Genomic DNA, 25,199 nt, shown 5'->3' with positions numbered 1-25,199 from the left:
CTTTAGTGTATGTTGTGCCTGATCCTTGAACCCAGTAGATGGTGGTACTACAGCTATACTGGTTGTAGCCACTGTGGTTCCTGTAACTGATGGGTTGCTGGTTCAAACTTCCCACATGTAACCCAGGTGTCCGCCATGACCCAATCACCTTCCCTTTAAGTTGATTGTCATGTGTGCTTCCGGGTTTTGTTTTTTCTTCCCCACCTTGTTGCTACTCACTGTTGGTTGTTTGTAACGACTGCTAATTATATTATCTAGGCAATTTTGAACTTGAATTATGAAGTGCGATTTTTTTTAAAAAAAGGATTTAAATTTTTCTTTTTATCTTCTCCTTTCTTTTTTATTTTTTCTATGAAGTTGGTAAAATATAGCAAGTACATATTTAATTGTTTTCTTGTCTCTTCCATTTAGTTTATATAAATATAATGTTTACAAACCAAAGGATCCACCTAGTCCCAGTGAAGAAGATCCAGCAGACATACAGGGCACTGCGTTAACTTATAGAACCCCAACCCAAGCAATGGACCGACCAGCCAGCTCAGCGCAATATCCAGAACAAGAATACCACCCACAGCCCTGAATCCCAGCCCAGCACCAGGCTGTGGCCATAGATAGGCTAGCAAAGCAATAAATCACACCCCATACCAACACCAAGACAGACAGACAGCAAACGATACCAGACCCAAAAAAAGGGGCCAATCAAAATGCAAACACCAGCCAACACAAGCACGTTCACCACTTCATACACAAATAAGCCAAAAACACAAGCCTCTCAACTTGCCGACTACACCACCAGTAGGAAGGATGCTACAGAAAAGCCAACGCACCAACTGTGAAAAAGGAAGCAGCCCCTCACAGGTCCATAAACATCCCAGCTGCCAAGTGATAAATAAAAAAGCCAATCCTAACCTGGTACAAGACGATGGTTGTTGTGAAGTCCAACATAATGAGAGCTCAGCGACCCCAACCCTGACAGACCCACACAGAGACAGGCTCACACAGAGACTGCTGGATCATCCAGACACAGGACCACCACCACCCCACTGCGATCCACCTCACAACTGAGGACAAGACGTGGCATAAAGAGCCCAAAACCATGTTGAAAATTCACAGTGCAAACATGCAGTGCATGAACCGGCCCCAAATCCAGACTACATACTGATCAGAACCCAAGTCTCAGGGTTCAGCCAGGATCCAGGGAAAATACACCCCCAGAATCCCAAGACTACCCCAGGAACAATACGGCCACCATGCCAGTAACCCATCTCAAGCTGTAAGGAGCCCCAAACTCACCACATGCTGCCGCCAGAAGTCATTCACAGAGTCACTAATGTCCCTCCCCAGATGAGGGCCACAGACCCCAGATGCCCAAAACCTAGACCCGTACCAGCAACAATGTCCCACAATGTACCAACCAAACCTTTTTGTTTTCATTCATAACTTTACACTCTTTATATTCATTATACTTGCAGAGTTTATAATAATAGCAAACATAATTGCATAATGATGATGTTTGTAATTTCTGAGCTGCATATCTTCCAGATTACTGGCATCCTGGTTTTGACAGTAATCTGTCAATCCACCACCTGACAGCAGGCTCCTCCCTGATGCTTAAGCACTTTTTTAAGGTTTGCAAAGCAGCCAAGGAAAACATTAGGCGTAATCGAAAACAACACACACAACATAACTCTGCTTTTTGACAACGTAAAGTACACTTCAGATTTTAGGAGCAAGACAACCAGTCAGGTAAAAAAAACTTTATTATTCTTTGTTAGTTTGTATTTACAATGTGAAAAGTCTAGGGGTAAAATAGTAAATCTTTTATTTGTCTTGTACAGAATGTTTTTTGTTGCTGCCTCTGCTGCAAGTTGCTCATGAGAAAACATCAATCTCAGAGATGATTAGATAACATTTTCGACTTTGGAGTGCATGTTTTATATTTTTAAAAGACATTTTGCATCTGACTAGTAACATTTTTGTTTTTTCCCATTCCAGTCAGGCCACATTACTCGTTCTCTCCACCCATTGGGTCGGGAGGTGGGAACTCCTATGCGATCACCGGTCAGGGAAGGATCACCGCCTTGAGAGTTTGGGAAAACTAGAATAGCTACATCCGAGGGTAAGTTAGCAAGACGCGTTTTGGATATACTATTTCTTGTTACAACAAAAAAGTTTTGCCACCAGTTATTCACATTATTTCTCTTTTTCTCCAGCATCCAGTTCCAGTACAGATACCTCTCGTCCTCTGGTGTTGGCTACACATACGGAGACGCCCAGGAACTTCAGCTGTACGACGGAGAAGCCGTCATCCAGATTTCTGGGAAGCATTCCTCCTATCTGCAGTCTATCGTCTTCACAACCAACCGGAGCCGCTCCCTGTATGTGGGTCAGCCGTCCGGTACTTCCTTCAACATGTACCCGGATCGCCCCGAGGCCGAGCTGATCTTCATCAGCGGCCATGTGAGCGGAGGCCTCACCTCCTTGGGATCCCACTGGGCGATTGTCTACAGCTACAAAATTTTATTTTCTTTGTGAAAAAAGTACAACGAACCAATCATCACTTCATTTTCATTTCAATTTTAGAATTCAGAACAAAGAAAAACATGCAACTTTTACACTTTTATTGATTACTTGTTTTTGATAAGTATCTATTGAAGGAAATGTGTAGACATTTTTAAAGAATCATCATTTTATTTTTATTTAGTAGGTTTTAAAATAAAATAAAAAATTACATGCTGCAAAAAAAAATGGATGCAAACATTTACTTCTGCAGGATGTTTATATTTGTGAAAAATGGTTTTTAAAAAGCAAATATCCAAACCTAATGGCAAGAAAAACAGATCTAACAAAAATTATACTCATAACATGCGATCTTTTTAAAATATGTGTTTTTGTAAAAGTGCCAGGAGAAAAAATTAAACAAATAAAATAAAAAATTGAACATTTATTTCTAAAATAAATGATTTGATTTATTTGGCATTAACAAACATTGTTTTTATCCACATTTTGTTAGGAACAAGGGAGCCGCTGAATAATATGTCAATGTCAAATTTATTTATAAAGCATTTTAAAACCAGGTTTAAAGTGCTGCACAAAAACAATAAAACAATAGAATAAGTTGATGAAAAGAGAAAAAGAAGAAATAATAATACAAAAAATAAGGGTAATAATAAAAAGTAAATAAAATAAATATAAAACATCACAACGGAAAAGTTACAGTACCAAGCCTCAATTAAAGGCCAACGAATGAAAATAAGTTTTAAGAATCAATTTAAAATAATCCAGACTGTGAGCAGATCTAATCTGGTGAGATTAGAAAAGAAGCAGCAACGGAGAACGTCCGATCTGCTTTGCTCTTAAGTCGGGTCCGAAGAACTTTCAGCAGCAACTGATTATTGGATCTTAAAGTTCTGGACACAGAGCGAAGATTCAAAAGATCCTGGAGATATAAGAGGCCAACACATTTAAAACTCTACATGTTGTTAAAACGAGACACATAGTTTTCTTTCTTTTTAAACAAAAATCTGACTGTGAATTTGATAGATTTTTTCTCTTCCAACACTAATTATGCAGTTTTTTGTACTCTCAAATTTAATAAATTAGTTCTTATTTAACGATTATTGCTGGTTTTGTGTACTTTTGATTTAAAAAAATAGCCAAGATACAAATCAGGTTATTATTTTTTGAAAGTGTGTGAATAAAACGTCTAAAAAAAACGATGCATGTGATATTTTTATACTTTCATTTAAGTCTGCCAAAACATTTCTATTTTTTTTTTTTTAATTTCAACAAGATAATGTGTAATATATTATGTAGAAGTCTGAACATGAAGTCTGAATATACTTATCTGGTGGCATCTTGAGTTTTGTTTACATCCTGAAGAATTGTCCCAGAACACGCCAGCAGGGGGCTCCAAAGATCTCTTAGACTTTTAAAGCAATATTTTTTTTCTCCGGTTTTGCTTGTCATGATGAGATCAACATTTTAAAAAATCAGTTTTAGTTGAATAATTTGAAATAGTTTTCACCGACTTGTTTATCTACCATATATGACAGCATACGGCGTCACTGTAAATAGAAACAGGAGGAGTAAAAAACTTCAAAATCTGCTTCAAAAACTTGAAATATTAATCTTAGACATTTTCTAGAAACATAATTTGTGAGTTTCAAAAGTTGAACATTTGCTGAGAAAAAATCTGGAATTTTGTGATTAAGTTAAGAAATGTTCTAGAGAAAAAAAACATAAATTTCCATGTTTTTTCTAGAAAATTACTGAAATTAATCTAAAGATTTCTGAGTGTTTTTATAGCAAATTTTCTCATTTTGTGGCACAGAATTTTTTCTTCTTCTAGAAAACGTCATTTTTTTTCTTTTGGTGGAAATGTATTTTATTTTATTTTTTTCTTCCTATCTACCATGGCCCTAATACACTGTTGTAACTGTATATGGTCAAAATATTGTCTGTTTTAATTTATATTTATTTTTTCAACAGATTTATCCTGTGTTCAGGGGAGATTGATGCACCTTTTCTCAATTTATTTTTGTCTTTTTAATCTCAAGGCACTTTACAAATAATAGGTGCAATTTTTTTTAGAAAGAAGTAGATAATCAAAGCAATGTAAGAGAATAAAATCACAAAGATCATCTAATTTAGAGCTTTTAGTTGAACATACAGCAGTTTGTTTTTTCTGATAGTAAAAAGAGAAAACGTTCACGATTGCCAATGTCAGAGTTAAATTCCTGAGGTGCAAAATCAAACTGTATAAGGCTTTTAAGTTATTTATTGCCTCTTACATATTCTACCATCTTATTTTTTTATGCAGAACTTACAGTGTGGGGGAATAAGATGAACTGTTCCTCAGGCTTCAGCAAGACTGTAGGGGGAAAACCACAAGACAGGCTGAGGTGGAAAAAAATGAATGCTGAGAAGGAGCAGCAGGAGTGGGAATCAGTGCTTAAATGCAACAGTAGAAAAGTGATACTTCCTCATTCTGTCAGACAGATTATCTTTTTATCTCAGCGTCAGTCGCCCTTTGTGACAGCCACGCACGGCTGCAGACAGCGATAAAGGACCTCATAAAAAACACATTTGTTGTACGACTTGGTTTTGGTTTCCTGACTCTCACCTGTAATACCTGTACTGCCAGTCGCTCCTTAGAGGAACAACAGCCTGACCTGCTTCTCTTTGAGTTCACTTCAACTTGGTGGGATTCTCACTAAGCTGAATTTCCCTTTCCAGAAAAAAATGTCTCCCAAAGGAGACATATAAAGATTCTTGTTTTGAATCAAAACCCACCGTACCTGGGTCAGTCAGTGTGCGCTCTTATCTAAAAACATACAAAAACAGCATCGATTATCTAACAGGATTTCTTCATTGTTTTCTTTCCTTTTGCAGATTGTGACAGTAAGGATACAGATTTAGTGGAAATATGCACAGGGGTGACATGTAGTACTAAAGCTTTGTGGTATGTAATCATTCAGCCAGGTGTGTTGCTCAACCTGTTCTATCTCTTTCTGCAGGAATGTAGTTGAGCACTGTGTTGCTCTTTACTGTACATGCCAGTTAATGTCAGTTTCCACTAGATAAGATATGCGCTAATGTTCCGTATGAAACGTCTTACATTTAAATATCCAGAGACTTAAAAAAAAAACCCAACATCTAATGAAGTAAATTTAAAGGCTTAGATCATCATTACATCAACCAACTTTTTTTTTATTTTTAAGATCAATTAACTAAAAAACTTTTGCCTAAATGCTCACTTCCGATTCTTTTGCGACATCTATTTATTTATTTATTTTTTGTTGCGTGGTCGACTGCGAACAACCTGGAAGTGTCCCGCATGCGCAGTAGAGGGCGCAATAACGTCACACGTAGCAAACGTGTTCAGTGTTGCGCCAACCGCCATAAAGAAGAAGAAGAAGAAGCTTAGTGTTTGCGGAAGTAAACATGGATGCTAACGGTGGATCGTATTTTAGGATTTTGAAGTTGTTGTCCGACCGGAGCCAACACATTGACAACTTAATCCTCATTATAGTCCGCCATAGTTGTTGTTCTTCTTCCCGCTTCAGGGCGCAGAATAGTGACGTTTGTCGAGTATCAGTCGGATGATCAGATACGTATGGGATATCCAAGTGGACTGGGCCACATTCGAAAAAATACGATCTGTTTTGTTCAGACTGTCATAAAAAGATCAGATACAGGTAAATTTAAGGCAACCCCCCCCCCTAAAACAAAACAAAATTGGATTTGGATCACTTCAGGCTGCAGTATGAACTGTAGCCTAGGAGTTCTCACTTTAAATTGCTGCCGCTGGCCAGGCCCTCCCACCCAACTCAATGTTTACACTCACACGGCTTCAAAAGCAGAAGGAAAGCCTCCTGTACCACCAACAAGAAGGTTTCTGAATGGTAAGTCAACAGCAAAACATTTGTCTTTTCCAGTAACCAAACGTGCTGGAGCTTCGCTTTAGTTGCCAGGTAACGGGTTTGGGCTCGGCCTGGGTTGCTAGGTAACAGTGAATGTGACTAAACATTCAGGAGGTTTTTGAAACAGCTAATTTTCCAAACAACAAAAAACATTAACTTATTGCCTAAAAAAGCTTTTTTTTCCTTTTCTTTGTGGGCTTTTTCTTTAGAGTTTGGGCTGTTTTTAGAAGCAGTGAGACTGAAATTGAAGTACAAAAATGGTTAAATTAGTGCAACCGATTGCCTTCAAAATCAATTTAATTACGTGAGGCTAGTGGTGTGTTAGAGAATAATAGTAAACAAACAGAAAACAAGTATGTAAGAAAGAAAGCACCATGGACTTTAAGTTACATATCAGACTGGTAAGAGATCACGTTGTTGTTTAATTCAAAGTTGGAGTATTAAAAACAAACAAACCCAGAATGATGGAGTATGTTCTGCATCATCTTTGCAGAAAAGTGGCATTTGAGGACTGGAGTTGCTGACCCCTGCTCTAAATTGTCCTCATGTTTGGATGTAGTTGCTTGTCTTGTGTGTCTCTGTGATAGACTGGAGACTGGTCCAGAGTTTGATCCCATCCAATTTTTTTAATTATTATTTATCAACTATTGTGGAATGTAAGCTGATGAATTCAGTTTAGAGATTGCGAATCAATATGTGATGCATTTAATACATTATTAAATATAAGTTTAATACCAGGGCCGGATTTATAATGATGACTGGAGTGGACTGGTGTCCTGCCCACTATAAGGAACATTTGTTTTCACTAATGCAATGCTAGCTGCAGTAATATACGACTTAGTCAGAAACAACCAATTAGAGCTAGGAGGAGGGTTTCAGCGCTGCCAATCGTCCTTGTGCTTACCCCTTCTGCTTGCTCTCTGCTATGCTAATGCGGATAGCCTGCCACGAATGCTAAGGCTAGTTAGCATAGCCACAGATGATGGCAGATAAGCGTTATTCCTGTAATGGTAGGTTTTTTTTTCACCATTAGCACAATTGAACAGCGTACACGAGGATGATTGACAGTGATTTTGGTCACAAGCAGTGCGATTTTGCGCACAGCAATAGTAGCTCAGGGAGGAGGCTGTTAAGCTCGATTAAAAATTTTTTTTTTTTTCCATAGATTATCTGTCTCATACCATACCTTCATGACATGGTGACAGTTGTAATAAATATGGCCAAACATATATTTTTTGAAAAAGTTACTAATGATTGTCATTATTCATGAGGTGAGATGGGATAATATAAACTGTAAAACTCATCCATCATATGATTATCTCTGTCCACCTTTTAAAAAACTTTTTAAAGAAGCTCCTGGCTTCTTTCAGCCGCTGATATTCCAGCCTACATTTCCCAGAATGCTTTGCGAGGCAGCAGCTGTGCGCTCCAGCAGCTTGCCCGCAGCAAACTGATGATAACACGCCGAACAAGGTGCAATGAAAGAGCGCTGAGTTGTTGTGTTTTACTTTTTCTTCATCCAGATTTCGGCTGCTCTGATGAAAACAATGTTCGGCTCTGCGGAGTAGCACGATGGCGGTCGAAGGTAAGGCTGGTTGTTCCCCCCCCCTGCGCTGTCAGTTTTGTTTATTCAGGATTAATTAGTTCTAGTTGAAGGTTTACAGCGTCCAACCCGGGCGGCTCAGCTGTGATTTGTCGGTAATACGTGCTGTAATTGCCCCGTAGAAGTGAAATGGTGGTGTTCTCCACATAGAGCAGTGAACTCGCAGCCTCTGTATTTACATTGTGTGGCTCCTGCTGGGGGAACAGGTCTTTGCATAATCACCTCCGGCTCTACCTGGCGCTGCTTGTGCTTTCTGGAGGAAGAACAGCGGAAACAGAAAGGTTTCTGTCCCCCTCCTCCTCCTCTCCTCGGTATGTGATGTTATGTCCTGTGTTGTGATGCAACAGAGTCCAGTCTGTCTGAACCTCGTCATTTGAGGCAGCAGGTGTTCTGACATGTGGACCTAAAGAGTCACCCTCTCCTGCTTGTGATCGACACCTTAGTCATTTAAGGCAGCTTCCGTCTGGACGCTTTAAAGTCGGTGGGTCTGTCGGGATGCTCGGTCAGTCTCCTCACCTTATCGGAGGCGTTTTGTGGATCCAGAATCCAATGAGAGGTATGTTAGTGATTCATCTGCGTTTCTGCGTGCAGACATGACGGTAAAGACTGGTTCTCCTGCATCCAAAATCAGATTATTTATCTGATCTGTTGAGCAACATGACCTTTAAAAGTCCCTCCCCTTTAGTTTTTCTTTGAATAATAATTTGCAAGCATACAATGTTTTCCCCATGTTAAAAAGGAAAAAAAAAAATCCCAGCAAGCCATGATGTGGGAGATTTTACATTATGCATGAAAAAGCTGGAGTTTTCTGGCGTTACTTTGAATTACAAAAAGTATTCATACACCTACAACTTCAGGTTTTATACTTGAAATTATGATTTAATGAGACTTGATGTGGAAATTGTGAGTCATAGTTTAGAAATTGATTACTGATTAACCGGAGTACAGATTCAAAACAGGCAAATAGCTGAGAAAAAAACATTCAGAGCAGTAATTGTATAAAACTGTACAAAAGTATATATACGTTATATTTAAGATGAAAATCTTCTTTGTATATAATCATGTTTTAGCCAAAACTCCTCTATTTTCAAAGTTTTTGTTTAATCCTCACCGAGTCAATACTTTGTGGAAGCGTCTCTGGTTTCAATTATAAGTTTTTTTGCAGTATTTCTCCACCAGCTTTGCATGTTTGAAGTAGAAGTTTTGAAATATTTATCAATTTTTCTTCAAAACCAGCTCAGGGTCTAGAGGTTGGATTTAGAATTTTATCATGATATTTTGCAGTTCTGCTCTGATAATAATAAAGTGACAATAAGAACTATTTAACCATTTTCTTCTTAGGTAACTGTGTGGCGCAGCATTCATATTAGAGGAAACACAAATACTTTTCTTTAAAAACACCTAAAGCTTCTTCAAGATGACATTTACTTACATTTTTTTATTTATTTCACATTTAAGACTATAAGCAATCATATTTTTGGAGTTACTGATATTTACTGATGCTCTTGTGAAAAAACAGTTTGGAAAATAGTAAAATAACATTTTAGTCAGTTTTTTTTGGGTCATATTAATGAAAATTTATCGAGACAACAATAAATCAAATTTGTATCATGATAATACATTTTTCTTCATAAATGACCACCCATATCGGGGTAAACCAGATTTGATAAATTACATCTCTGATTAGTATTTTTTAGTTTAATTGATTCTCAAAAGGATGGAGTTCTGGACTTGGACTAGGCCATTTCAACACATTAATGTGCTTTCATCTAAACCAGGCTTTTAAATTGCCCCAGGTCCAAGTGGCCAACATTGTGTTGCTGTAAACAAAGCAAAAAACAACTTCTTTTGATAAACTTCAGAAATCACTATAAACATAAAAATTCCTACAACAGTGAGGTCCATGAATGCAACCCTCAGTAAACCAACGTTATAGTGCAACGTTTGTCTCCTGACTGATGATTAGGGCTGAAACAATTAATCAGATTAATCGTTTATTGAAATAATCAACTAACTAATTTAATGATCGATTGTTAACTGGAATATATGGATAGTTAAGTTAAAATGCTAGAAAAAAAACCCCATTTTACATTTAAGATGAAAACCTTCTTTGTCTGTAAACATGTTTTAGTTTCTCCCAGTTCATATTTAATAAAGGAATGTTACGTTATGGGATTTTAGGCAATAAATTGTTTATTTATGTATTTAAAAAAGGAATTGATTTATTTGTTTGCATCTTTTAATGTGTTGTATAAAAAAGGCTTAAGTGTTTAAATTAATAATCTGTAGAATGTGTTGTTTTATCTGATTGTCAGAATAATTGGTAAATTAATCGGTAACTAAAATAATTGTTAGTTGCGGCCCTGGTAGTGACTTTAGCTTGCAGAATTAATGAAACACTTCTTTATCAACACTTAACCGTAAAACTTACAACAATAAAACATTTGGACTGAAAATATTTGTTTTACTATCTCATCCAAATGCAAATGTTAACCTTTGCAGGAAAAACACTGTCTGTAATATTAACACCGCAAAGGTAATATCTGTACGTTCCAATTGTTCTGAGTTTATTTTTTACATAATAATGTAATGTTCCTCTCTCAACATGTTTGCCGTGTCATACAGGTCAGATTAAACTGGAAACGTGATTTCTTGTAGGTTTCTGTTGATGATTGCTTTTGAAAGAGGCAAACAATCTTTTAACATCGTACTGCAAACTCAGGACAGGGAATGAAATCAAAGTGAAAATCTGATGCAACATATTGAGCTGGATTTGGTAATAACTGGAAATAATCTGGCTGCAGTTCACGAACAAGAATCTTGTAAAATAATAAACCCAAAAAGTTAAATTCATGGTTCTTTTGAGCTGCTGCTCTTATGCAAACGAAGAATAAAATACAGCAACAGTTACATTTTTGTCTGCAGGTCATCTCAGTACCTTCAGTGACTCACCACCTTGTGTCATTGTGAGACATGATTTATGAGCAATATTTCTCTTCAGTGACACTTCAGTAACATCAGATCTGAGAGCACAAACTGATTCATTTATTTTTTTATAACTCTGGAGAAGCGATGAAACAGTTTCTCATTCAGCGATCCAGATGAAAAGCTGTGCATCCGACCTTTGTTTTAGCAAACTGAAAAATGCTATTGGCATCATTATTGAGCATTTTCTCCTTTAGATTGAGCTTTTCTGTCAATATTTTATAAAATCACATTCACAGGAACGGCTAAATGACTCCAAAAGCACATTACAAACCTCATTTAGGTCACATAAGAACCCAGAATATGTAAAACACTTCAGGACTCAATTAAGGTCAGAGTTCATGATTAGAAAATAATATTATCCCCAAGTCTACAGGAAAATATTTTGTAGATTTACAAAATGATGCCATAAAACTCTGGAATCTTTGCATCTGTTACATCTGATGTAAAACATAATTTCAGGAAAGACCATCACAACAGTCAAATATGGAGATGGTAGACTAGTAATCTTGCTAGGTAACCAAAGAGTAAGGGAGTTGCTAGGTAACCAGAGAGTGAGTCAGTTGATTCCACCAACTTTGCTTAGTTAGCCGTGAAAGGTTGAGCGGCTAAAGCCTTTCCTTTCTGCCTGCATCTCCCAGAATGCAGTGCAGTTCTGGATATATTGAATATTCTATCAAGGGTATCATTTATTGATATTGATAATGTGTATATCGTGATATGATTGATTTATTGTCTAGACTGTACCTTAAATGGTGTGTTTATGCTCAAACTCGTTAACATGGCTGAATTAAAACAATTCTGCATAAAAATGTTAGCTATAGACGCATGTTTTTACTATTTCTTTTATATTAAAATGAGTTTGATATAAAACATTTAAGTTTGACCAAGAAGAAGCAAAAACAGTGGGAATATTGAAAGGCCCAAAACATTTTTCAGTACAGTACTGGTATATTTTCCATAGCAACAAAGTCATTAGATCATGAGACGGATTGCTGTAAATGTTTTGCGTTTAGTTTTCATGTCACTAACTGGCGTTCCTCACAATGTTTACAAGGTTTATAGGCGATTGCTGATGTATAAAAGCCAGTTGATGTTCGTCCGGCTTGGTGGGAGGAGTTGTAGCCCATGGCTGGTTGCAATATTTGCTCTAAATGGTGAAAACATGCAGCAGAAATGAATGTTCAGCTACAAGCAGTTTCTGGAGGTTCATGGTTTCAGGTCAGGATGCCACTGTGGGCCACAAACCACCAGCAGGAGGGCTGGGGTTGGACTTTAGTGGATCAAGTGAGCTCTGGGGGGAAGAATCATGGCGTATCGCCTTAAATTGCCTGGGTTAGCCATGGATTAGCTTGCCTCTTTGCTGATTTATCTTACTAACATATGACGTACCAGTCACAAATCTCTACTGGTTTTATTTAGTGTGATGTGAACTTAAAGTTTTATCACTATATGTTGTGGTTTTACTGTAATAATGATAAAAGTGGTGATGAAAACTAGTTATTACTACTTTTTAGGTAACTATAGCTGTTGGCACACAAATACTGCTATTGAAGGACACCAGTCCTGTGATATGCGTCGCTGAACTGCACACAGTTACTTAGCTTAATCATATTTTCAAACTTATTGGTAAAACAGTGGAAAAAGTAGCAAAATGAACAAAAACGACAATACAGACTGCTTTTTTTTTAAACACAATTGGAATTTATTGTGACAATGGTAAATCAAAATTCTTTTGATAAGAAATTTATCCCAATAAATGATAAACGATACCATAAATACCCACCGCTGGATGTAAAAGAGATTGTCGAGGGCTGGATCATTAGCTGAACAAGATTTTTCTGCATTTTTTTTTGGAAGAAACTGGAAATATTTGATCTTCTTTATGATGGCAGAAGTACAACAAAATTAGATCCCATCATACTCACAAACAGAACTTTATAACAATTGTTCAGAATCAAAAAATGTACATTTATGCTCTTTATCAACCTTTAATTTTATTTTCTAGGATGAAGTGAGATTCCTTCGGGTAACTCGCTTCTCTTACACCTTGCTTACTGCTTGAGTAAGGAAAAAGATTTTACCTTCAAATTAAAAGCCAAATTATCAAAATAAAAGCATCAAATTAAGGTTTGTGCACAAAATCAACACTTTTTGCGTCTTTTATTAATAAATTTAATCCAGACTAATTGGAAATAGGCCTATCAAGAAAAGAAATTGTCCCAGAAGTTACTTGGATAAATTATAATATTGTTGTTTTTAGACGGCATAATAATGCAAATACACCCTCAAAAATATTAATAAGATTTAATTTCTAATGAACATTTAACATTGGAACTGGAAGATATTTTAAATATCTAGAATAAATAAACAAACTAACAGAAACAACAACAAACAATTAATTATGGAGTCTCTGTGAACAAATTTTACTAGTTGAGACCAAAGCATTCGACTGAAATCTTTTGTCCTTCAGTTTTTGGTAGAAAAAGAAAAACAAACAAATCATGCAAATGTAAATTATTGAGCGTGTTTTAATTTATCATGCGTTTTATTGAATTAGTTTGACAGACTTGGTTGAAAATGTCTAAAAATGTCCTACAAGTTGTAAACTGTAGAGGTGTGCTCTGTAGATTTTGTTTTTTTTAGAGTGAAATCCAGGATTTTAACAACATTGTAGTAGTAAAGTGTTAATAGTTCCCTTTCTATTGGATCTTCTTGAGGTATTTGAGTTTCTTCCGCCCCTTTGTAGAAACTTGCAGATTAGTTAGGCCCGAGCAGCAAAGCGCTGCGAAGGCCTATTGTATCTGTACTGTTTATTATTATTAGGCCCGAGCAGCAAAGCGCTGCGAAGGCCTATTGTTTCTGTACTGTTTCTTATTAGGCCCGAGCAGCAAAGCGCTGCGAAGGCCTATTGTATCTGTACTGTTTATTAGGCCCGAGCAGCAAAGCGCTGCGAAGGCCTATTGTATCTGTACTGTTTATTATTAGGCCCGAGCAGCAAAGCGCTGCGAAGGCCTATTGTATCTGTACTGTTTATTATTATTATTATTATTATTATTACGATTCTTCCCACCTCTTCGTGTGCCTTTTTGGGGGCTTTATCATATTCAAAAACTCACCAAACTTGGCGGTCGCAACTAGAAAATTTAAAAATTTTGAATTTTAAGGTTGTCGCAAAAATCGCAAAAAAAATTGCTGAACGGCAGCAACTAGCAATTTTCTGTTGACACAATGGTATGAACGTACTTCATCGTAGAGACATGAAATTTGGTACACTTGTAGAGCTCACCAAAAGACTCAGAACTTACATTTAATGTTATAAGCCAACTATCACAGAAAGTCGGCCATTTTGTATTGAACGTCCATTTTTTACCTCGATTTTGACGTTTACAGCCTTCGTATTTGATCGAACTCCTCCTAGGGATTTCGATTGATCGACTTCAAACTTGGTCAGTCTGATCATAAGGCACGTTTGATTTAAAGTTATCAAATTGGTGAGTTTTGGAGCATGTTGAAGGGGGGTTAGCAGGGGTCAAAGTTCACCTACTCGCCATGAAACACGAAACTCTTATATTTCCTATACAAAAGCACATAGAGGGACCAAACTTTCAGTGATTGATCGGCATCGGGTGCCCTACAATACCATATGGTCAAATGATGACATCACTTAGGCCACGCCCCCTGAGAACAGGAAGTGTCATGTTTTACTGTGAACGGTCGCTCTCTTAGCCCTTTGACCTAATCAACATGAAACTGTGTCCAGACACAGAAGACCTGTTGGTGTGTTGAGGATTCCAACCCCGACCGGCTTTGAGATAGCAGCTGGGCGTGGCGGCGTGGCGAAGTGACCTGTAACGCCGATGCCATACGTTTGCTTCTAGATTCCACATGTTTCGACCGAGCTGCATCAAACTTGGCCTGAGTGATCCTGGAGGCTTGCCCGTCAATCCTAAGTCATCACATTATGACGTCATCTAAGCCCCGCCCCCTGGGAACCGGAAGTGCCGTTTTTTTTCCTTGGAAAGCTCTGTTTATGGCTCTCTTGACCTAATCAAGGTGATTCTGTGTTGGATGACAGATAGGAAGTTGGTCTCGCTTGCTTTAAAGTGCCAAGTGTTTTCAATGGCGGCAACGCCGTTCGTATACGTTTGCCTCTACATTCCACATATTTTGACCGAGCTGCATCAAACTTGGCCTGAGTGATCCTGGTGGTATGCCCGTCGATCCTACGTCATCACATTATGACGTCATCTAAGCCCCGCCCCCTCACAACAGGAAGTGCCATTTTTTTCCTTGGAAAGCTCTGTTTATGGCTCTCTTGACCTAATCACGATGATTCGGATGATAAACTCTGTCAATGCTCGCTGCTGGCTGAACCGTGTGGGCGTGGCCAAACGGCGAATATCAGTCCCTCGCCATATGCATACGTTTGGCTCTAATTCACGCATGGATCATCCGATTGGCGCCAAACTGGATATGTATGACCTTTGTTCACCTCTAAAGAACCCAACGGGTTTGAGATGTAATTTGACTCCACTGCGCCCCCTAAGTTAATACATCGGCCGTATCTCCTCGACGCATCGACCGATCTGCGCCAGATTTTTCGACAGCCGTCGGGGAGCGCCGCCGAACGCACTAACACCTGTCGCCCGGTGGACGGGCGGGGAAAATGCGCGACAGCTTCTGCGGCGGCTGGCGGGCGGCGGTGCTGGAAACTGCGGCGGAGCTTCTGCGGTGGGGTGCGGGCTGCGGCTCTGGAAAACGTGCGAGAGTTTCTGCGGTGGCCGGAACCCCCGCGGTGGCCAATAGGCCGGAGCGGCGCTTGCTGCGAGGGCCGCCCGAGGCTGCTTGCAGCTTTAATTAGGCCCGAGCAGCAAAGCGCTGCGAAGGCCTATTGTTTCTGTACTGTTTCTTATTATTATTATTACGATTCTGCCCCCCCAAAGAGGCGCCTTTTTGGGGGCTTTATCATATTCAAAAACTCACCAAACTTGGCGGTGGCGACTAGAAAATTTAAAAATTTTGAATTTTAAGGTTGTCGCAAAAATCGCAAAAAAAATTGCTGAACGGCAGCAACTAGCAATTTTCTGTTGACACAATGGTATGAACGTACTTCATCGTAGAGACATGAAATTTGGTACACATGTAGAGCTCACCAAAAGACTCAGAACTTACATTTAATGTTATAAGCCAACTATCACAGGAAGTCGGCCATTTTGTATTGAACGTCCATTTTTTACCTCGATTATGACGTTTACAGCCTTCGTATTTGATCGAACTCCTCCTAGGGATTTCGATTGATCGACTTCAAACTTGGTCAGTCTGATCATAAGGCATGTTTGATTTAAAGTTATCAAATTGGTGAGTTTTGGAGCATGTTGAAGGGGGGTTAGCAGGGGTCAAAGTTCACCTACTCGCCATGAAACACGAAACTCTTATATTTTCTATACAAAAGCACATAGAGGGACCAAACTTTCAGTGATTGATCGACATCAGGTGGCTTACAATACCATATGGTCAAATGATGACATCACTTAGGCCACGCCCCCTGAGAACAGGAAGTGTCATGTTTTACTGTGAACGGTCGCTCTCTTAGCCCTTTGACCTAATCAACATGAAACTGTGTCCAGACACAGAAGACATGTTGGTGTGTTGAGGATTCCAACCCCGACCGGCTTTGAGATAGCAGCTGGGCGTGGCGGCGTGGCGAAGTGACCTGTAACGCCGATGCCATACGTTTGCTTCTAGATTCCACATGTTTCGACCGAGCTGCATCAAACTTGGCCTGAGTGATCCTGGAGGCTTGCCCGTCAATCCTAAGTCATCACATTATGACGTCATCTAAGCCCCGCCCCCTGGGAACCGGAAGTGCCGTTTTTTTCCTTGGAAAGCTCTGTTTATGGCTCTCTTGACCTAATCAAGTTGATTCTGTGTTGGATGACAGATAGGAAGTTGATCTCGCTTGCTTTAAAGTGCCAAGAGTTTTCAATGGCGGCAACGCCGTTCGTATACGTTTGCCTCTACATTCCACATATTTTGACCGAGCTGCATCAAACTTGGCCTGAGTGATCCTGGAGGCTTGCCCGTCAATCCTACGTCATCACATTATGACGTCATCTAAGCCCCGCCCCCTCGGAACCGGAAGTGCCGTTTTTTTCCTTGGAAAGCTCTGTTTATGGCTCTCTTGACCTAATCAAGTTGATTCTGTGTTGGATGACAGATAGGAAGTTGGTCTCGCTTGCTTTAAAGTCCCAAGTGTTTTCAATGGCGGCAACGCCGTTCGTATACGTTTGCCTCTACATTCCACATATTTTGACCGAGCTGCATCAAACTTTGCCTGAGTAATCCTGGTGGTATGCCCGTCGATCCTACGTCATCACATTATGACGTCATCTAAGCCCCGCCCCCTCACAACAGGAAGTGCCATTTTTTTCCTTGGAAAGCTCTGTTTATGGCTCTCTTGACCTAATCACGATGATTCGGATGATAAACTCTGTCAATGCTCGCTGCTGGCTGAACCGTGTGGGCGTGGCCAAATGGCGAATATCAGTCCCTCGCCATATGCATACGTTTGGCTCTTATTCAGGCATAGATCATCCGATTGGCGCCAAACTGGATCTGTATGACCTTTGTTCACCTCTAAAGAGCCCAACGGGTTTGAAATGTAATTTGGCTCCACTGCGCCCCCTAAGTTAATACATGGGTTGTATCTCCTCGACGCATCGACCGATCTGCGCCACATTTTTTGACAGTCGTCGGGGAGCGCTGCCGAACGCATTCACGCGTGTCGCCTGGTGGACGGGCGGGGAAAATGCGCGACAGCTTCTGCGGTGGCTAGCGGGCGGCGGTGCTGAAAACTGCGGCGGAGCTTCTGCGGTCGGGAGTTGGCTGCGGCTCTGGAAATCGTGCGAGACCTTCTGCGGTGGCTGGAACCCCCGCGGTGGCCAATAGGCCGGAGCGGCGCTTGCTGCGAGGGCCGCCCGAGGCTGCTTGCAGCTTTAATTAGGCCCGAGCAGCAAAGCGCTGCGAAGGCCTATTGTATCTGTACTGTTTATTATTATTATTACGATTCTTCCCACCTCTTCGTGTGCCTTTTTGGGGGCTTTATCATATTCAAAAACTCACCAAACTTGGCGGTGGCGACTAGAAAATTTAAAAATTTTGAATTTTAAGGTTGTCGCAAAAATCGCAAAAAAAATTGCTCAACGGCGGCAACTAGCAATTTTCTGTTGACACAATGGTATGAACGTACTTCATCGTAGAGACATGAAATTTGGTACACTTGTAGAGCTCACCAAAAGACTCAGAACTTACATTTAATGTTATAAGCCAACTATCACAGAAAGTCGGCCATTTTGTATTGAACGTCCATTTTTTACCTCGATGTTGACGTTTACAGCCTTCGTATTTGATCGAACTCCTCCTAGGGATTTCGATTGATCGACTTCAAACTCGGTCAGTCTGATCATAAGGCATGTTTGATTTAAAGTTATCAAATTGGTGAGTTTTGGAGCATGTTGAAGGGGGGTTAGCAGGGGTCAAAGTTCACCTACTCGCCATGAAACACGAAACTCTTATATTTCCTATATAAAAACACATAGAGGGACCAAACTGTCAGTGATTGATCGGCATCGGGTGCCCTACAATACCCTATGGTGAAATGATGACATCACTTAGGCCACGCCCCCTGAGAACAGGAAGTGTCATGTTTTACTGTGAACGGTCGCTATCTTAGCCCTTTGACCTAATCAACATGAAACTGTGTCCAGAGACAGAAGACATGTTGGTGTGTTGTGGATTCCAACCCCGACCGGCTTTGACATAGCAGGTGGGCGTGGCGGCGTGGCGAAGTGACCTGTAACGCCGTTGCCATACGTTTGGCTCTGAATTCCACAATTTCGGGCCCAGCTGCTCCAAACTCACTAGGATGGATCCTTATCCAGCTACCGACAGGAATTCATAACAAAATTTGGTGGGCGTGGCCTAATTTCCCTATAGCGACCCCTAGAGTATTTTAAATGAACAGCCCCAGGCCATGCTTTATCCTAGAATTACGAAACTTGGTACATATGTGTATCTTTTCAGGACGTACAAAAAAGTCTCTTGGAGCCATGCTCTAAACCCAACAGGAAGTCGGCCATGTTGTATTGAAGGTCCATTTTGGACCTCGAGTTTGACGTTTACAGCCTTCGTATTTGATCGAACTCCTCCTAGGGATTTCGATTGATCGGCTTCAAACTCGGTCAGTCTGATCATAAGGCATGTCTGATTTAAAGTTATCAAATTGGTGACTGTATGAGCTTGCTGAAGGGGGGTTAGCAGGGGTCAAAGTTCACCTACTCGCCATGAAACACGAAACTCTTATATTTCCTATACAAAAACACAGAGAGGGACCAAACTTTCATTGATTGATCGTCATCGGGTGTCCTAAAATACCCTGTGGTGAAATTATTTTTTTAAGTAGGCCACGCCCCCTGAGAACAGGAAGTGTCATGTTTTACTGTGAACGGTCGCTATCTTAGCCCTTTGACCTAATCAACATGAAACTGTGTCCAGAGACAGAAGACATGTTGGTGTGTTGAGTAATCCAACCCCGACCGGCTGCGATGAAGCAGGTGGGCGTGGTGGCGTTGCGAACGCCGTCGAATTTCGTTTAGCTCTGAATTCCACAATTTCGGGCCCAGCTGCTTCAAACTCACTAGGATGGATCCTTGTACACCCACCGACAGGAATTCATAACAAAATTTGGTGGGCGTGGCCTAATTTCTCTATAGCGACCCCTAGAGTATTTTAAATGAACAGCCCCATGCCATGCTTTATCCTAGAATTACGAAACTTGGTACACATGTGTATCTTGTCGGGACGTACAAAAATGTCTCTTAGAGCCATGCTCTAAACCCAACAGGAAGTCGGCCATTTTAGATTGAATTTCATTTGACCTCGATTTTGACTTTTACAGCCTTCGTATTTGATCGAACTCCTCCTAGGGATTTCGATTGATCGACTTCAAACTCGGTCAGTCTGATCATAAGGCATGTCTGATTCAAAGTTATCAATATGGTGACATTTGAACATGTGGAAGGGGGGTTAGCAAGGCTCAAAGTTCCCCTGTGATCGACTGTGTAATACAAAGGGCTTTGTCATGTGTAGGGCAATGCTGCCCTCTGGTGTCGAATTACTGAAATAATGAAACTATTTCAGTAATTTCAGTAATTCGACACCAGAGGGCAGCATTGCCATACGGAATGACAGTTCAATGTTGAATTGAAAAGGAAAAAATTAAATAATTTGTAATTCTAACACAAAAACTGACAGAGACACCAAAGTTTGAGTTATTGATCATTATCTTGTGTCCAATAATATCCAATGGTCAAATGATGACATCACGTAGGCCACGCCCTCTGACAACAGGAAGTCTTGTATTTTACTGTGAACGGTCGATAGCTTCTGCACCAAACTTTGCACGAGTGACCCTGGTGAGATCCTTGACGACCCTATGTCATCATATTATGACGTCATCTAAGCCCCGCCCCCTCAGAACAGGAAGTGCCGTTTTTTTCCTTGGAAAGCTCCGTTTATGGCTCTCTTGACCTAATCAAGATGATTCGGATGATAAACTCTGTCAATGCTCGCTGCTGGCTGAACCGTGTGGACGTGGCCAAACGGCGAATATCAGTCCCTCGCCATATGCATACGTTTGGCTCTTATTCAGGCATAGATCATCCGATTGGCGCCAAACTGGATCTGTATGACCTTTGTTCACCTCTAAAGAGCCCAACGGGTTTGAAATGTAATTTGGCTCCACTGCGCCCCCTAAGTTAATACATGGGTTGTATCTCCTCGACGCATCGACCGATCTGCGCCAGATTTTTTGACAGTCGTCGGGGAGCGCTGCCGAACGCATTCACGCGTGTCGCCTGGTGGACGGGCGGGGAAAATGCGCGACAGCTTCTGCGGTGGCTGGCGGGCGGCGGTGCTGAAAACTGCGGCGGAGCTTCTGCGGTGGGGAGTTGGCTGCGGCTCTGGAAATTGTGCGAGAGCTTCTGCGGTGGCCGGAACCCCCGCGGTGGCCAATAGGCCGGAGCGGCGCTTGCTGCGAGGGCCGCCCGAGGCTGCTTGCAGCTTTAATTATTATTACGATTCTTCCCACCTCTTCGTGTGCCTTTTTGGGGGCTTTATCATATTCAAAAACTCACCAAACTTGGCGGTGGCGACTAGAAAATTTAAAAATTTTGAATTTTAAGGTTGTCGCAAAAATCGCAAAAAAAATTGCTGAACGGCGGCAACTAGCAATTTTCTGTTGACACAATGGTATGAACGTACTTCATCGTAGAGACATGAAATTTGGTACACTTGTAGAGCTCACCAAAAGACTCAGAACTTACATTGAATGTTATAAGCCAACTATCACAGAAAGTCGGCCATTTTGTATTGAACGTCCATTTTTTAGCTCGAGTTTGACGTTTACAGCCTTCGTATTTGATCGAACTCCTCCTAGGGATTTCGATTGATCGACTTCAAACTCGGTCAGTCTGATCATAAGGCATGTTTGATTTAAAGTTATCAAATTGGTGAGTTTTGGAGCATGCTGAAGGGGGGTTAGCAGGGGTCAAAGTTCACCTACTCGCCATGAAACACGAAACTCTTATATTTCCTATATAAAAACACATAGAGGGACCAAACTTTCACTGATTGATCGTCATCGGGTGTCCTAAAATACCCTGTGGTGAAATGATGACATCACTTAGGCCACGCCCCCTGAGAACAGGAAGTGTCATGTTTTACTGTGAACGGTCGCTATCTTAGCCCTTTGACCTCATCAACATGAAACTGTGTCCAGAGACAGAAGACATGTTGGTGTGTTGAGGATTCCAACCCCGACCGGCTTTGACATAGCAGGTGGGCGTGGCGGCGTGGCGAAGTGACCTGTAACGCCGTTGCCATACGTTTGGCTCTGAATTCCACAATTTCGGGCCCAGCTGCTCCAAACTCACTAGGATGGATCCTTATCCACCCACCGACAGGAATTCATAACAAAATTTGGTGGGCGTGGCCTAATTTCTCTATAGCGACCCCTAGAGTATTTTAAATGAACAGCCCCAAGCCATGCTTTATCCTAGAATTACGAAACTTGGTACATATGTGTATCTTGTCGGGACGTACAAAAAAGTCTCTTAGAGCCATGCTCTAAACCCAACAGGAAGTCGGCCATTTTGTATTGAAGGTCCATTGTGGACCTCGAGTTTGACGTTTACAGCCTTTGCATTTGATCGAACTCCTCCTAGGGATTTCGGTTGATCGGCTTCAAACTCGGTCAGTCTGATCATAAGGCATGTCTGATTTAAAGTTATCAAATTGGTGACTGTATGAGCTTGCTGAAGGGGGGTTACCAGGGGTCAAAGTTCACCTACTCGCCATGAAACACCAAACTCTTATATATCCTGCACAGAAACTCACAGAGACACCAAACTTTCAGTTATTGATCATCAATAGGTGTCCTAAAATACCCTGTGGTGAAATTATGACATCGCTTAGGCGACGCCCCCTGAGAACAGGAAGTGTCATGTTTTACTGTGAACGGTCGCTATCTTAGCCCTTTGACCTAATCAACATGAAACTGTGTGCAGAGACAGAAGACATGTTGGTGTGTTGTGGATTCAAGCCCTGACCGGCTGCGATGAAGCAGCTGTGTGCGGCGGCATGGCGAAGTGACCTGTAACGCCGATGCCATACGTTTGCTTCTAGATTCCACATGTTTCGACCGAGCTGCACTAAACTTGGCTTGAGTGATGCTGGTGTGATACCTGAAAATTCTATGTCATCAGATTATGACGTCATCTAAGCCCCGCCCCCTCAGAACAGGAAGTGCTATTTTTTTCCTTGGAAACATTCATCTATGGCTCTCTTGACCTAATCAAGGTGATTCTGTGTTGGATGACAGATAGGAAGTTGGTCTCGCTTGCTTTAAAGTCCCAACAGTTTTCAATGGCGGCAACGCCGTTCGTATACGTTTGCCTCTACCTTCCACATATTTTGACCGAGCTGCATCAAACTTGGCCTGAGTGATCCTGGAGGCTTGCCCGTCAATCCTACGTCATCACATTATGACGTCATCTAAGCCCCGCCCCCTCGGAACCGGAAGTGCCGTTTTTTTCCTTGGAAAGCTCTGTTTATGGCTCTCTTGACCTAATCAAGGTGATTCTGTGTTGGATGACAGATAGGACGTTGGTCTCGCTTGCTTTAAAGTGCCAAGAGTTTTCAATGGCGGCAACGCCGTTCGTATACGTTTGCCTCTACATTCCACATATTTTGACCGAGCCGCATCAAACTTGGCCTGAGTGATCCTGGTGGGAGGCCCGTCGATCCTACGTCATCATATTATGACGTCATCTAAGCCCCGCCCCCTCGGAACAGGAAGTGCCGTTTTTTTCCTTGGAAAGCTCGCCCTAAACCATGCGAGAGCTCCTGCGGTGGCCGGAACCCCCGCGGTGGCCAATAGGCCGGAGCGGCGCTTGCTGCGAGGGCTGCCCGAGGCTGCTTGCAGCTTTAATTATTATTACGATTCTTCCCACCTCTTCGTGTGCCTTTTTGGGGGCTTTATCATATTCAAAAACTCACCAAACTTGGCGGTGGCGACTAGAAAATTTAAAAATTTTGAATTTTAAGGTTGTCGCAAAAATCGCAAAAAAAATTGCTGAACGGCGGCAACTAGCAATTTTCTGTTGACACAATGGTATGAACGTACTTCATCGTAGAGACATGAAATTTGGTACACTTGTAGAGCTCACCAAAAGACTCAGAACTTACATTTAATGTTATTAGCCAACTATCACAGGAAGTCAGCCATTTTGTCTTGAACGTCCATTTTTTCCTCGATTTTGACGTTTACAGCCTTCGTATTTGATCGAACTCCTCCTAGGGATTTCGATTGATCGACTTCAAACTCGGTCAGTCTGATCATAAGGCATGTTTGATTTAAAGTTATCAAATTGGTGAGTTTTGGAGCATGTTGAAGGGAGGTTAGCAGGGGTCAAAGTTCACCTACTCGCCATGAAACACGAAACTCTTATATTTCCTATATAAAAACACATAGAGGGACCAAACTTTCAGTGATTGATAGGCATCGGGTGCCCTACAATACCCTATGGTGAAATGATGACATCACTTAGGCCACGCCCCCTGAGAACAGGAAGTGTCATGTTTTACTGTGAACGGTCGCTATCTTAGCCCTTTGACCTAATCAACATGAAACTGTGGCCAGCGACAGAAGACATGTTGGTGTGTTGTGGATTCCAACCCCGACCGGCTTTGAGATAGCAGCTGGGCGTGGCGGCGTGGCGAAGTGACCTGTAACGCCGATGCCATACGTTTGCTTCTAGATTCCACATGTTTCGACCGAGCTGCACCAAACTTGGCTTGAGTAATCCTGGAGGCTTGCCCGTCAATCCTACGTCATCACATTATGACGTCATCTAAGCCCCGCCCCCTCGGAACCGGAAGTGCCGTTTTTTTCCTTGGAAAGCTCTGTTTATGGCTCTCTTGACCTAATCAAGGTGATTCTGTGTTGGATGACAGATAGGAAGTTGATCTCGCTTGCTTTAAAGTGCCAAGAGTTTTCAATGGCGGCAACGCCGTTCGTATACGTTTGCCTCTACATTCCACATATTTTGACCGAGCCGCATCAAACTTGGCCTGAGTGATCCTGGAGGCTTGCCCGTCAATCCTACGTCATCACATTATGACGTCATCTAAGCCCCGCCCCCTCGGAACAGGAAGTGCCTTTTTTTTCCTTGGATAGCTCTGTTTATGGCTCTCTTGACCTAATCAAGGTGATTCTGTGTTGGATGACAGATAGGAAGTTGGTCTCGCTTGCTTTAAAGTGCCAAGAGTTTTCAATGGCGGCAACGCCGTTCGTATACGTTTGCCTCTACATTCCACATATTTTGACTGAGCTGCATCAAACTTGGCCTGAGTGATCCTGGAGGCTTGCCCGTCGATCCTACGTCATCACATTATGACGTCATCTAAGCCCCGCCCCCTCGGAACCGGAAGTGCCGTTTTTTTCCTTGGAAAGCTCCGTTTATGGCTCTCTTGACCTAATCAAGGTAATTCGGATGATAAACTCTGTCAATGCTCGCTGCTGGCTGAACCGTGTGGGCGTGGCCAAATGGCGAATATGAGTCCCT

The 25,199-nt window shown here is 41.3% G+C and overlaps 2 protein-coding genes across 3 annotated transcripts in view; both read left to right on the top strand.

The window, feature by feature from the left end:
- Positions 1-704: 704 nt before the first annotated feature.
- On the top strand, positions 705-3,698 carry LOC111605764 (zymogen granule membrane protein 16-like). The gene is given in 3 exon segments (XM_023345291.1): positions 705-795; positions 1,996-2,119; positions 2,214-3,698. Coding segments are annotated over 3 exon segments (537 nt in total). The 3' UTR covers positions 2,536-3,698.
- A 4,168-nt stretch (positions 3,699-7,866) lies between these two features.
- The window catches only part of samd12 (sterile alpha motif domain containing 12), a 168,382-nt gene continuing 151,049 nt past the window's right edge, over positions 7,867-25,199 (top strand). Inside the window, exon 1 of one of the 2 annotated variants that reach the window (XM_023345452.1) lies at positions 7,867-8,010. In XM_023345452.1, the coding sequence (XP_023201220.1) occupies positions 7,998-8,010 (13 nt within the window). In that variant the 5' untranslated portion in view covers positions 7,867-7,997. Of the gene's footprint in view, positions 8,585-25,199 lie in introns of both variants that reach the window. The other variant, XM_023345451.1, reaches the window with a different exon arrangement.

The sequence above is a fragment of the Xiphophorus maculatus genome, chromosome 13 (assembly GCF_002775205.1).
Source record: "Xiphophorus maculatus strain JP 163 A chromosome 13, X_maculatus-5.0-male, whole genome shotgun sequence".
NCBI lineage: Eukaryota > Metazoa > Chordata > Actinopteri > Cyprinodontiformes > Poeciliidae > Xiphophorus > Xiphophorus maculatus.
The sequence above is the reverse complement of the archived record's forward strand: the minus strand, read 5'-3'. Positions and strand labels throughout refer to the sequence as shown.